Consider the following 15578-nt stretch of genomic DNA (forward strand, 5'->3'; position numbering starts at 1 on the left):
AGATGTAAGCTTCCCAAATTTGGGGCAATCTCATGCACTCAAGGATGTGGTTTAGTTCAGTGTTTAGGCATTGTCATCTGAACAGATTAATTTTGCTCTGTTATATAGTGTTTTTATAACCCCATATTGTTGTGAAAATAAATTTTCTAATAATTTTTTTTTTGGGGGGGGGGATTGCTGTAGAATGTATCTGCCTGTATGGGTGGGTTTTCTGTAAACAGAGAAAACCAAGGATCCATCAGGCGAGTGATTAGAGTGTCTAGGAAAGGGAGACTGTTGTTTTCCTCTTTTTCCAAGGTGAACTGGATTCTGTTCATTGGTTGTTTAAGTGTGTTAAGAAGGAGTGGAATGTATCTGAGCCATATGGCCAAATAGCAAACATATCATAAATGTGGCGAAGTCAAACAGTGGGTTTTTGTGGGGCCTAGTTTAAGACTTTCTCTTCAAAAGTCTCCATAAAGAAGTTGGGGAGAGTGGTTTCACCAGTACAGCCACTCTGGGCTTGCAGACCATATGAAAGATTGTTCATGTTTGAAAAGACTGTTTCTTTAGCTTTCACGAGATATAACCCTGAAGACCTTTCGCGTACCCCCGGGGGTACGCGAAAGGTCTTCAGGGGTACGTGACAATTTTCGGCTATGCATCACTAACGCATGGAATCAATACATTTCTCAACAAATAGTGCAATTAGAGACAACTGGGATAAAAATGGCACTAACTAATGAATCACATCTTCCCCCCAACAGAAACTGCTGTATAGACTCGAACAAAACCATATGTTGCCATGCAACATATAGTGAATGTGTTTCAGATATTATGGAATTCCATGAACAATCTTTCATTAAATTTGCTGCAGTGTATTAACCTCCCTACCGGCTGAGGTGGATGAAAAATCCAGCCCACCATTGCATTCTGATTGGATCAAAACTTCATCGGCATTGTACCTTTCATCATGCCATTACTTCCCTCCGCCGTTAATCCCTTTACGGCTATTTAAAGCCATTCGTGGATTAACTGTTAATGCCTGACTAACAGTTTGTGTCACCTGTCTTTACATACACTGTTTTACTTGGAATTTTCTTTACTGTCCTAAAATATTTGACTTTTTTGCCTCTAAAATGATTTATTGTGTTTCTTCCCAAAAATTGAAACGAATTTCACATGTGCGAAAATAATCAATCTTGAAATGACCATCGATCAGCCTTTGCAATGAATCTATTTAGTAGTAGCAAATTTTTCTGTATTATAAATTTATTCTTCAAATCACTGCAATGGAACAGTTGCACTGGTTGTTCCAATATAGAAACAACTTTTTTCGCGAATTTTCAGATGTTTGCATTGAACATATTATGTCACATATTTATATTTTTAAATAGTATTTATTGAAATAAATATGACTGTTTGCTTTCTTTCCTAGCAAAATACCGTATGGATTATCACATTTCAGTTCTAGAAACAAATTTTTTTTTTTTTGTTTTATGAACAACAAACGATGTTATACTGCATAACTCAATTTCTGATTGTGAATCTTTTTAGTATCGAAAATTTATATCCAATGATGTACATTTTTTTTTTTTTGTAGGATGCACATTTCTATAATATCCAGTGCGTTACCACCGTAGATATGTTGAAAATATAATATGAAGGCTATCATATACAGAATAATTCAAAATTCATGCTCATTTTGAAGATTTGCTAATGCTTACCGCCCCCCCCCATCCTTATCCTCTCCTGGAATTCAATTACATAACCACAAGTGGAGGAATTTTTTGATGCTTTAGAAAAAGCAACTGACACAATGAAAAAGGAAAAGTTGGTCCTTGTTGGGGATCTAAATAGCAGAGTATGAAATGCTTGTCATACATACAAAAATATTTTGGGAAAATTTGAAGAAAAGAGCAAAGCTAATAATAATGGCAAATACCTGTTGGATTCCTGCTCAGGACATGGACTGGTTATTACTAACAACCATGTTCCAACATAAAAATGTGCACAAATTCACATGGAGAGAAGAGGCAAGGAATAAGAAAAGTCTCATTGACTATGTTATTATTGATAGCGATGTTTTCTCCCTGGTGCAGGACACCAGAGTGTACAGAGGATTTGAAATTGGAGGCGATCACTATTTAGTCTTGAGCAGGATAAAATTGAATTTCATATTGAAAAGAATAACATGTAAGAAAGTTTTAAAGCGAATAAAAGTTGAGCAGCTCTCAGATGTGAACTGTAGACTAAAATACACAAAGATTATTGAAAAAAAAATGAAAGAGTTTGAGAACAGAAATCAAACCTTGGAGATTCAGTGGAAGCCTTGAAGAAAACCCTGCTTGATTCAGATAGTGAGGCATGTGGTGAGATTGTCTGCAAGGATAGAAAACTCAGAACTCCATGATGGACACAGGAAGTTAAAGATGTAGTGAAGGAAAAGAAGAAAGCATATCAAAAGTTCCTGTCAAATAAGTCAGCTTGTGCTCTTAGAGAAAACAGAGACAAATGCAAGAATGCTAAACACTGTGTAAAACTAGCTAAAGAAAAGTCATGGGAGGACTATGGCAAGAATATAGAAAATAAATATCAAGAAGGTGGCAAAATATTCTGGAGGTTGTTGAAGAAGCTTAAAAATGGAGGAAAGAGTGCTGTAAAAGGAGTTAGAGATGATAAAGGTGACATGAAAACTGGAGAAAAAGATATCCTTGAAGTATGGAGTAATTATTTTGAAAAACTGTTAAATGAAACAAGCAGTGATGACAGCACAGTGGTAAAAAACATTGACCAGGCATGCAGTCAGGAATACATATCCATACTTGAAGTAGAAAAAGCCATCAAAGGCTTGAAATGTGGAAAGGCAGCAGGAGTAGATGATATTCGACCAGAAATGCTGAAGTATGGTGGTATAAAAGTCTTACAGTGGCTGCACTGCATAGTTCAGAAAGCCTGGACAGAGAGACGAATTCCCGATGATTGGAGTAGAGCTCTCATAGTACCCATATATAAAAAGGGAAATAAAACTGAATGTGAGAATTACAGAGGTATTTCCCTACTGAGTGTTCCTGGGAAGATCTATGCAAGTATACATGAGAAATGGTTGAGAAGAATTGTGGAAGAAAAGCTTGGTGAAGAACAAGCTGGATTCAGGCCAAATAGAGGCTGTCAGGATCAGATCTTCACTTTACGACAAATAGTCGAGAAAACATGGGAATATAACAGAGATCTGTATTTAAGTTTCGTCGATTTAGAAAAGGCATATGACAAGGTGCCAAGAGAGAAGCTATTCAATACGTTACAGTTATATGGTGTCAATGGGGCATTATATCAAGCAATACTTAGTCTTTATTTGAGTGTAAGTCAGCATTTAGAATTGAAGGAAATACAGGAAGATGGTTTAATGTTAAATCTGGTGTGAGACAAGGATGTACATTATCCCCTCTGTTATTCATTATCTATATGGATCACATTATGAAGGAAAGTGGTATTAAACATGATATCAAAATTGGAGATGTTAATGTCAGCTCTTTGCTTTATGCGGATGATGTTATACTTCTAAATAAATCCGCTACAAGTCTGCAAGATTCTCTGACTAAATTGAATAGCTGTTGTAATAGATATGGTATGAAGGTCAGCAATAAAAAGACAAAGACAATGAAAATAGGCAGAATCATTGAAAATGTCAACTGTGTTGTGAATGGAGAACCTGTGGAACAAGCGAAACATTTCAGCCACTTAGGCATGATTTTTACTGAAGATGGTAAATTAAATATAGAAATAGACAACAGAATCAGCAAAGCTGGTATGTTAGGAAGTCAACTGAATAAATTCATTTGGAATAAGAGAGAAATTAGTCGGAACACTAAATTAGCTGTATACAAGACAGTGTTCAAACCAGTTTTAACTTATGGATCTGAGAGCTGGGTCAGAAGTAAAACACTTGACCAAAGACTAGAGACTGCAGATATGAGAGTCCTGAGAAAGATTAGAGGCATGAACAGATGGCATCAATGGCAATATCATATTAAAAACGAGGATATTAGGAAAGAACTTGACATTGTCAGCATCCAGGAATGCGTTAGCAGAGCTAATCTCAGGTGGTATGGTCACTTAAACAGAATGGGCGAAGAAAGATTAGCAAAAGAAGTGTTCTCTGCCAGGTTGACAGGAAAACGACCCAGAGGAAGACCAAGATATAGGTGGATTGATACAGTACAATGTGCCTTAGACGAGAGAAATATAAGATCTGATAATGTTGGAGTCTTGACAAGTAACAGACTGATTTGGAGGAAAATTGTAGATAGGAAGTTAGTAATGATGTAATTTTTTTCATGTAGTACTGTCATATCCTGTACACCCCTTGAGGGTACATGGCAGGAATTTGATGATGATGATGAACCACTCTACCAGTCTAAATTTCTTCAGTTTCGAAAACATTTCCAGGCAGTATTCAAAATCTATTACTTCATTTTACCATTTTGACAAAAGAAATAAGACAATAATATTGTTGTACCCTGAAGCTTCTAATTCTGTACTATTTCTTTGCAATCTAAAACCAGCTGTTCTACTGTCTGCTGAAATGATTTGAAATTTTAGAAATACTATGCTATATTTTCACCACATAAAATTGTTTATATGCATGCCACACACAAAAAAAAGTTCATTAGTATTATTTTAGTTTCTTTATCTTAAAATAATCTAAATATTTTTACTTCTACTTATGCTTCTGGTTGCTATTTCTGAAGTAATCTATGTCTTACAAATACTTGTAGTAATCCTCTTAGCTGGAGGGAAAGGTAAAGGCTTAGATTACTCTCAGTGCTATTGAGGAAGAAAATTGAAAACGCTTAGCTAGAAAGGACACTAAAGTGCCTCAAGGTATAGTGCGAGATACATCAAGAATGTCGTGTTTCATTTTCAATTGTTGATTAGCAGACATCCTAACATAGAAAAAAATACAGACATTTTTTTCAGGCTGATACAGTATTTATGCTGAAATAAGTTCTTAATTTATAATGATCAGTTTCATTTTTATTATCGAAAAAATATAAATTATTTCATATAATTATCTTGAAAAAGAGGACTTGAATTATTTTTAAAGAAAAGGAGCATATACTTCACATAATCTTATTTTTTGGGGAGGGAAGGAAGGTTATATTGAAGACTTATTCAATTTGCAGATATTTCAGAGAATTTATTTTATTCGCAAGACAACTGTTATGAATGTAAATCACTTGGGGAACATGTCCATTCATTTTAGTGTAAATAGTAGCAAAGGTTTAGCTACTTCAATAATGCCACGTATCTAAACTAGAAGAAAATGTCGTTATATCTGCTGATGTTAGAAGTCTTACATAAATAATTTTTCTGGCATGAATTCTCTATCAGTATAATGTAATCAATCTACAGATTTTTGCCCTCTTGTATTCTACCATCTTATGTGCAGTGATTTCTTTGGGAAGGTCAAAGCCAGATAACAGGAATTAGACTTCCATATTGCCTTTAAGGAATGTGAGACAGGACTAGGGGCTTCTGACCCATCCTCACCTTTACATGGTGTAGCTCATCAGTAGGTATTAATTGGGTAGTGAATAAATGACTATGAGCTGGCAATTCTTTCTGGACATCATTCTAATTTAAATTGGAATGATGTAACAGGGCATCTGAGCTCTCTCACTAAAGAAGCATTCATATTTAAAACTACTTCTTTGAACTAGGCATGTGATCCCTTCAAAAGAAGGTAACGTTCAGTTTTGAAACCACATTGTGTGAGCACTGACTTGTGAGATTTACAGTAATATATATAATAATTGTGACAATCCACGTCAATTAGTTTGCTGCTGCAAGTATAGAAAGGTCATACTGCACCAAACCAAAGGTAGCAGCAGATAATAATAAACTCAAGATAATAATAAACAGTAATAAAGAGATAAATTAGTAAATAACCTGTTATGTAAAATACAAAAAGCAAATTAAAAAAAATTACATCATTACTAACTTCCTATCTATAATTTTTCCCCAAATCAGTCTGTTACCTGTTAAGACTCCAATATTATTAGATCTTATATTTCTGTCTTCTAAGACACTTTTTACTATATCAATCCAAGTATATCTTGGTCTTCCTCTGGATTTTTTTTCCTGCCAACCTGGCAGAGAACACTTGTTTTGCTAATCTTTCTTCTCCCATTCTGTTTAAGTGACCATACCACCTGAGATTAGCTCTGCTAATGCATTCCTGGATGCTGACAACATCAAGTTCTTTCCTAATATCCTCATTTTTAATATGATATTGCCATTGATGCCATCTGTTCATGCCCCTAATCTTTCTCAGGACTCTCATATCTGCAGTCTCAAGTCTTTGGTCAAGTGTTTTACTTCTAACCCAACTCTCAGATCCATAAGTTAAAATTGATTTGAACACTGTCTTGTATACAGCTAATTTAGCGATTTGGTTAATTTCTATCTTATTCCATATAAATTTATTCAGTTGACTTCCTACCATACTGGCTTTGTCAACAAAGCTAGTATGGTTAGGAAGCCAGTATTGATATTTTCAATGTTTCTGCCTATTTTCATTGTCTTTGTCTTTTTAATGCTGACCTTCATACCATATCTATTACAACAGTTATTCAATTTAGTCAGGGAATCTTGCAGACTTGTAGTGGATTTATTTAGAAGTATAACATCATCTGCATAAAGCAAAGAACTGACATTAACATCTCCAATTTTGATATCAGGTTTAATACCACTTTCCTTCATAATGTGATCCATATAGATAAAGAATAACTGAGGGGATAATGTACATCCTTGTCTGACATCAAATTTAACATTAAACCACCTTCCTGCACTTCTCTCAATTCTAACTGCTGACTTACAACTCAAATAAAGACTAAGTATTGCTTGATATAATGCCCCATTGACACCATATAGCTGTAGCGTTTTGAATAGATTCTCTCTTGGCACCTTGTCATATGCCTTTTCCAGATCTACAAAACTTAAATACAGATCAATATCAGCACGGGGGCAATTAGCACCCATGCTGATAACCGATCAGTCCCTATTGCTGAATTCTTATTCAGTTTGTGCACTCTAATACCTCCTCTGCATACACCTGAGTTTCTTCAAAGAGATAGTATTGAACTCAATGTTGCATATACCAGGTTGATAGCTTTTAGCAAAATGAGCACAAATTAGTTGAACAACCTTTTCTGTATCTGTCATCCTCACACCATCTGCATTCAGAAGAGTTATTCTTTCATATTCATTCTTTTTTTTTTTTTTTTACTTGCAGAATATCAATAGAATGCTTGTGGGTTGTGCAGAGCCAATTTCTTTTCATACTTAGACTTAGCTTTTGTGATTCTTCTGGTCTGCACTCATTTCTGTTCATTTCAATGTCAGGGGTTGATGACCAGTAATCCAGCATAGCTGAATATTAAAATTAAGGACCTTTAATTAGTACAACAGTTGTAAAACCTCACAAAGCACAGGATGTGAATTGTGCACAGAAGATACTCTCTTTGACATCCCATGAGCAGTGGAAAAATAGGAGGGAAGCAGATTGTGATATCTACTGCAGAACACGAGCAGGTAGGTATGTGGAAGAAGGTATTGAGTCTATTATTAAGAGGGGGGGGGGTCATTACTGTGAAGAATTCACTCAATTCAAGTGCCAATACAACCTTGTCAATCGTATTGGCACTATCTCACAGAGTGCTGTGTTGTCCATTAAAGTCACTCATGAGAAGTATTGGGCTGAGGCAGTTGAAATACAAGATTATCAAATTCATCTGATTTAACTCATAACTTAATTACCAGTGATAAATAAGTTATGAGTTAAATACTAGTATAGCTACTACTCCATGAGCAGGACTACCTCCAGTTCTGTCCTTATGAATAACAGTGAAGTTCTTTAAGGTGGAGAGGGGGGCCCCCCTCACAAGGTTTTAAATATGTTTCCTGCAGGCAGAAATAGAATGAAATGGGCCACATCTTCTCTAGGTGGTTCTTTCACCACAATAAGGGAACCCTGCATGTAAGGATTGGGGATGGTGGGTAACATGAAATGGAGGACTGTAAGAGTTAAATACACACTGGATTTGATGATAGTTATAACCATTTAACTGAATTACAGATTTGATTGAAAGGTTCTTGTTGTAAACAGAACAGGGACAAACAATCAGAGATCTGTTAAGTAAAGTTTTAATGACTCTCGTCTTCTGAGAGGATGAGCTGAACTAAGTTGTATATATTCACTGTAAAAAGTGAGTTTATGGTACACCCTGCAGGACAAAGGTGAGCTAGATGTTTAAGGAAGAGCAAATTTTAACAATACAGCAATCCCTCGATTAGTGACACTAATGCGTTCCTTAAAACAGGCACATTAATTGAAAACATTAATCGAATTACAGATTTGATTGAAAGGTTCTTGTTGTAAACAGAACAGGGACAAACAATCAGAGATCTGTTAAGTAAAGTTTTAATGACTCTCGTCTTCTGAGAGGATGAGCTGAACTAAGTTGTATATATTCACTGTAAAAAGTGAGTTTATGGTACACCCTGCAGGACAAAGGTGAGCTAGATGTTTAAGGAAGAGCAAATTTTAACAATACAGCAATCCCTCGATTAGTGACACTAATGCGTTCCTTAAAACAGGCACATTAATCAAAAACAAACTAATAGCATTTAATCACCTATGGGAAAAAGTATAATTCATTCCTCAAATTTCTTTTTTGAACCTTAATTTTTTTTATAAAAGAATTAAGGTATGTCTCAGGGCCTAGTTAAAGGAAAACCATGAAGCTGAAAGACAATAAAACATATTCAGAATATAAATTTTATTATTCTACTTCTTAACAAAGAATTCAGCTAACATAGTTTGGTGGGCATTTTGTTTGTTTCTTTTTTTCATATGACCGACGGTATGGCCCTATTGCCTCCTCTACTCTTCTGCAAATTTTACTGCTTCTCTCTTCATCAGGGTCAGCCTTTAAGCATTGCTGCTAAAAACTTCGATTGTATGAAAAATATTTTCAAATTGTTTCTGTGACATCTCTTTTGGCTGACTATCAGTGGTTAAATTTTCTTCATATTCTTCGAGATCTTCCCGCTGTGCATCTAAATTTAGCAGGTCGGAATCACTCAATTCTTCAGAATGAGATTTAATTAACTCTTGGACGTTATCATTGAAGGGGAGAAAGAAATGAAGGATGTACGAATTGGTCGCCAACATGCGAAATCAGGAGCTTTATAGATAAAATTTCCCAACTGTTATACCAGCAAAATAGTTACCACTTTAAAAACTACAATGATTATAAAAGAGAAGTTAATTTTCCGATGTGTATAATAAACAACTCAACCCAGAAGATGGATTGATTACCCTATTATCAGAATGGATTCTCCTTTTTATGACATGTGCAGAAGTGTCGAAGGGTCTCGAATCTGTGAGTGTACTATAGCAGACGACATAATTTTGGCGGTAAAAATTTGGAACATAGTATACATAGTGTACATTGAAGTAGTGTAGTATGCCATTAAAAATAACTTTGTAAAATGTTTTAAATCGGTAACTAAATTATTTCATTCTGGTGAGTGATTTTTTAAAATAGTTAGCCATAAAAATGTAAAGATAGAAAATTTTTAAAATCTGTAAAATTTATTTTTAAGATGTATATAGGCGCACTAATCGAATTTGGGTATCGAAAAAAAATGACGCACTAATCGGGAGTGCATTAAACTGTACACTCCTTTCCCATAATGAATTCAGTCCATGGGTGAAAAGTCTTAATATGTTGTAAAGTGATGAATTTCTTTTCAGGATGAAGCCAGAGAGAAAAATCATCATTCACATAGCGTATCCATTCATCCTCAATCCTCCTTCTCAGTTTAGCATTTCAGATTAAACATCATTTACTCCAACTGCTAGGTTTTTTAATGATGACTTTTGTTACCTAAAATCTAATGATATGCATTCTGACGTTTATGTCATATAAAGTTCTGGTTTTAAGTGAAATATAAATAAACTATTTTTCATTAACAGTAATAATTAATTACTACACTGGATACAAAAACATTAGAAAATACACAGCAAATAGTGTTAAATAATGCTTAAACGAAATAATATATGAGGTGTAATCAAAAAATTTAATATAGCCAAAGCGCTCGATCTATCACAGGGAGAGTGAAGCTGAGAGGAATGGTATGATCTCATTGCCATCTGTCGGTCACGTGATGAGTTTCAAATTTATCAGTTTGATCACTTAGTTGTAAATACAATTTCTGACCTGTGTTTTGCATCATTGTTGCAAAAAATGGAAAACAGTCATCATGATCAAGTGAATAAACATAAAATTTTGTTTCAAACTGGTAAGAGTGCATAAAAAATCATGAAATGTTAGTAGCAGTTTATAAAGATGGTGCTGTCACATGCAAGAATATTTACAAATGGTTTGAATGATTTTGTAGCAGTTCTGAATTGATTGACAACAAAGAAAGACTGGAATGCCCTTTGACTTCAAGCACAAATGAAAATGTTACTATTATTACTATTACTATTATTACGGGCAACTCCAGGGAATCATTAGACTCATCGAGGGAGGTCCCAAATCATATTCATCACAACTATTCGACATTCATACAGTATCTATCATACCTCGCCTTAAACTCATTCACTGTCACAGCATCCACCACAGACTCAGGGAGCGCATTCCACTCATTCACTACTCTAAAAGTAAAGAACCCAGCTCTAACACCTTTACTAACCACACTTTTGCCCAGTTTCCATGGATGTCCCCTAGTCCTCCCACAATCAGCCCTGTTCTCAAAAATATCTTCTGAATTAATTTTATAGAAACCCTTCAGTAATTTGAATGTCTCAATCATATCTCCCATCCTCCACCTATCAACCAATTTTTGCAACCCACAAATCCTCAACCTGTTCTCATACAGTTCATTCCACAGACCTGCTATCATCTTGGTCACTCGCCTCTGGTTCCTCTCCACCTCCTCCCCATCAAGAAGAAACCTAGGTGACCAAATCTGAGCACAGTAGTCGAGATGGGGTCTTATCAAGGCTCGATACAGAGGAACAATAACCTGCTTGTCTCTGCTTGTCAACATATTCTTCAGCAACCAAGTGATTTGATGAGCTGATTTGGCCACTTTTGCAATGTGTCCCCTAAATTTCAATTCCTTATCCACCAACACTCCTAAATCTCGTGCCTCATCAATTTCCTGGAGCACGGTTCCACCAATGCAGTAAACTGCCGCCAATCTTTTCACCCCAAAATGCATAACCTTACATTTTGCCACATTAAATTGACATCCATTCTCCTTAGCCCAGACCTCCAATCTATCCAAATCATCCTGCAAAATTTTGACGTCATCTCCATTCACTATTGCTCTACCCAACTTCGCATCATCCGCAAACAAATGAACTGTTCCTCTAAGATCCTTTCCTACATCATTTATGAACAAATTAAACAGCAGTGGTCCAAGAACAGATCCTTGTGGCACACCACTAGTCTCAGGCCATCTTGTGGACTCTACTCCTGAGTAAACCACTCTCTGATATCTCTCCGTCAACCACCCTCCTATCCATCTCACCAACCCTATGTCCATTCCAAATGCTGCAATTTACTGATTAGAATTCCATGTGGTATCCTGTCAAAGGCCTTAGCAAGGTCCAGTAGAATCACTGTAAACGCATTACCCTTATTCAGTTCAGCCGTCACTGTGTTATAATACGTGAGCAAGTTACTGAGGCATGACCTACCCTTCACAAAACCATGCTGTCCCCGATACAGTATCCCATTTTCTTCTATCCAATCTTGTATTTTCCTCTTGACTATTTTCTCTAAGACCTTGATAATGATTCCTGTTATGCTGATTGGCCGGTAATTTTCAACAGCAGCCTTGGAACCACCTTTGTGCAGTGGAACTATTTTACAAAAATGTTACAAAAGTAGATGAAATGGTTCAATCAAACAGGAAATTAATCATTCAAGAAATTGCTGATGATCACACCTCATTTGGCTCAGTCCAACATTTTGACAAAAGTTTTCAATATGAAATAAGTGAGCACAAAATTTGTTCTATGCATTTTGATGGACAATCAAAAGGAGCAGTTTTTCAGTGATTTTGTTATAATTGCACAGTTGTGTGACTTCAGATCCAAACTTTGTTCAAAACATCATAACAGATCTTGGGTGTACAGTTATTATCCTGAGACCAAGATTTAAAGTTCACAATGGAAAGCACCAACCTCAAATGAAGAAGGTGTGTGTCTAGAAAGAGTTTGTACCTAGAGGCACTACATCAACTTTGAATATTATAAAAGAGTACTGGAATGCTTACAGAAAAACATGTATCAACAAAAGAGCAGAAGTGGGCAAATGGTTTTATGCATGACGATAATGCTCCATGCCACACATCTCTTCTTATTTGACAGTTCTTATCAGACAAAAAAATTATCATGTGTCTGCATCTGTCTGATTTAGCTCAGCAACTTCAGGCTTTTTCCAAAGTTGAAATTGCCAATGAAGGAAAAACATTTATCACCAATACAATGCACCTAAAAGAACTAAAGAAAGAGGACTTCCACAACTGTTTCGTAAAGTGGCTGAAATGTTGGGACAAGAGTATAGCAAGCCAAGGAGACTACTGTGAAATTGGGACTACTTTATATTCATATTTAGAATAATAAACTTTCTTGAATTGTAACATTCACTATAATTTTTGATCCCCTTCATACATAGTTTTGTATTCAAATTAGTTTTTCGAAGTTTAAAGAGTGTGGTGAAAGCAGCTATTCTTGACATGCATGTGCACTATGAAGGATGAACAATTTACATGTACAACACAAACAAAAAACATTTTCTTAAGAATATATCAGCCCAGCAATATATATACTTGTTAATGATCAACAAAAATAAAAGCATAAGAACCATTTGATGCATGCATAACAACATAAATCCATGTTCCAAAAAATTTTGCAAAAGAATCTAAATAAAAGATAAGTGAGTAAACTATGTAGAATAGCAAACTTCTGCAAAACTCTCTAATTTAAAACTGACTACACTGTGTAAATTAGTAAGAGAAAGCAAAACTGAATGCCAAGAACTAATAGTAAGAGGAAAGTTTCACAAAATGTGAACAGTATATCTGCATTATGAAGAAAAAGTACTCTGTATATATAAACATATACACTTATCTTAGATGGTGAATTACGAAAAGTTTAAAGAACATGAATTCTTAAAAGAAATAAATAACTCATGAGTTATATTTAACATCATTTTTGATCTGAAAAGAGTATTCACACATACCATGAGATACAGGAATGCTTTCTATTACTTCTGTAATAAGGGCCAGCTCATTAAGTCGAAAAGCCATCATAAGTGCTTGAGAGTATTCCTTTTCTTTTAATTTACAGCGTATACTATTAGGATTGATGCTTTCATCTAAATCAAAGGGATCAAACACTAATGCATGATCTAGAGAATAGATCAAAAGTCCTTCTGTAGTGGTTGCTGACCATGCTCTACCTTTAAAATAAAAAAAAATAATTATAATAATTAGGCAACAGTCTGTTATTGTATGTATACTGAAGAAAGTTTATGCATATATATATACAGGGTGTTCGGGATAAATTTGACAGTTTCGTAAGGAAAAAGAAAATCTTCTTTGTATCTATTAAATTTAATGAATTGACAAAAAAACATTACAGGCAGAGTTAATTACAATACTATCAACAAGATTTACTCAAAATAACCACCATTAGCATTGATCACAGCTTCAATTCTGCTTCGGAACCTCGAACAAGCTGATGCTACAGTCTCCCTGGGAAGGGCCACAAAAACTGTTTTAATTTTATCCATTAACTGGGCTTTTGTATTACTGGAAGTGCGATTGGTGTCTTTTTCAACTGCGCCCCATACAAAATAATCCATGGGGTTAAGGTCTGGGGAGTTTGGAGGCCAAACATTTGGACTGGTGAAGTCGTAGAAATTTTCAGACAACCATTTTTGACTTTTCCCAGAGGTGTGGCAAGGGGCCGAATCCTGCTGCCATACATACGGCCTACCATTGCCTACCCTTGTTATCCAGGGCTTGACTACAGTTAGCAACTCCACGAACAAAGCCCGAATTCCAATGCCAGGGTTCTTCAACACCTGTTCCTGCAGATTTGCGAGGAATTCTGCTGTACGAACGCAATCAGATCGTCTGCTAGGGATCTTTCTTCTTGCTACATCCTCGTAGTCACCATTGCAAGTCTCTAGTTCATGCCTGATTGTTTTTACTGTATTCAGGGAGCATTGGGCAGCAGTCGTAATATCCTTATTTTGATGGCGGGCACGAATCATCATGATACAAGTTATTCTCTTCCATGATTCAGGTGGGTTCCAGCTATCCATCCTTTCTGACATCTTGTATGTGAATGAAGAAGGGTCCAAACTTCTAAATGAAGAGAAGTGTGTGTTAATACATGTAACTTACGGAAAAATATAATTAATTATAAATATGTCAAATTTATCCCGAACACCCTGTATATATATATATATGTGTGTGTGTGTGTGTGTGTGTGTGTATCAGATAACTTGAAAATGACTGAATGGATACAATCCATATTTATTCAAATTATGAAATAATTTACCTTAAAGAATCTGTGCTCTTAGAATTTCTTGCAGTAGTTTTCTCTATTATTACTTTATTTATTTTTTTTTGTTTATCAGTTTGATTTGCAAGTGGTTCCTCATCTTATGGAGATAGAACAATGTATAATTTTTAATCCATGACACATTGGTCTAAATTATTTTTGATAGAGAAGTAATTTAACAACTTTTCCATTTGGGCCATTAATGGAGTGGTGACAAGCAATATAAACTCTCCCAGTTGTGCCAACTTCTCCAACCCATAGCATAACCTGTTTTCACAAATGGGGCTCTGAAGATCTGGATGAGTATTTTTGCCTTAAATGCATTATCTTCCCTACTTGGAGGAAATACTAATTAGACCACAAGGCAGTAGAGCACTTTCATTGTCTAATTAAACACCACTGTGGTCTGAAGTGGCTGTTGCTATGTTTGGTTCCCTGAGCAAGATTTCCAGTTTCTGCCAAATGATCTTATGTAGCTGGCAACAGCTTCATGGATAAGCCAATTCTGTAGAGGACCCCCCCAAACTTCCCCTATTAAAGGATATAGTAGTAAAACACTTCTACAAGCCCATCATTAGATAGTATATGGGAACGAACCTGATGGCACCTTATCAGGAGCTTCCTGATCAGCTAGAGTTCAGGAATAGTAATAAGCAGGAGAAACTGTCAAGGTCACAAAAGTCAACACAAAAAAATCGATAGCACCACAGATAAAAAAAAAAAACTTCCTCAAAAACAACACCAAAAAATAAACAACAAAAAATAAGAAAAACTAATTTAAAAAAAAACAAAAAAAACATCTAATTCAACAATATTTGTGGTTTTAACAGCAATAAAATCTATGAGCACCACCACTACTTACAGACATCAAAATCAGATGTTATTTTTAAATAGAACCTCAACTGGCATTCTCAACCATAACTATCCATTTCAACTTTCA

At 35.4% G+C, this 15578-nt stretch overlaps 1 protein-coding gene across 1 annotated transcript in view; it reads right to left on the bottom strand.

Annotated features, from left to right (window-relative positions):
* Positions 1-15578, bottom strand: part of LOC150105806 (periodic tryptophan protein 2 homolog) — a 203313-nt gene that overhangs the window by 14603 nt on the left and 173132 nt on the right. Inside the window, exon 17 of the mRNA XM_090393595.1 lies at positions 13308-13526. Within this exon, the coding sequence (XP_090249721.1) occupies positions 13308-13526 (219 nt within the window). The remainder of the gene's footprint in view (positions 1-13307; positions 13527-15578) is intronic.

This window comes from Typopeltis vanoorti, chromosome 6 (genome assembly GCF_054136105.1).
Source record: "Typopeltis vanoorti isolate ZY-2024b chromosome 6, IOZ_Tvanoo_1.0, whole genome shotgun sequence".
Taxonomy (NCBI): Eukaryota; Metazoa; Arthropoda; class Arachnida; order Uropygi; family Thelyphonidae; genus Typopeltis; species Typopeltis vanoorti.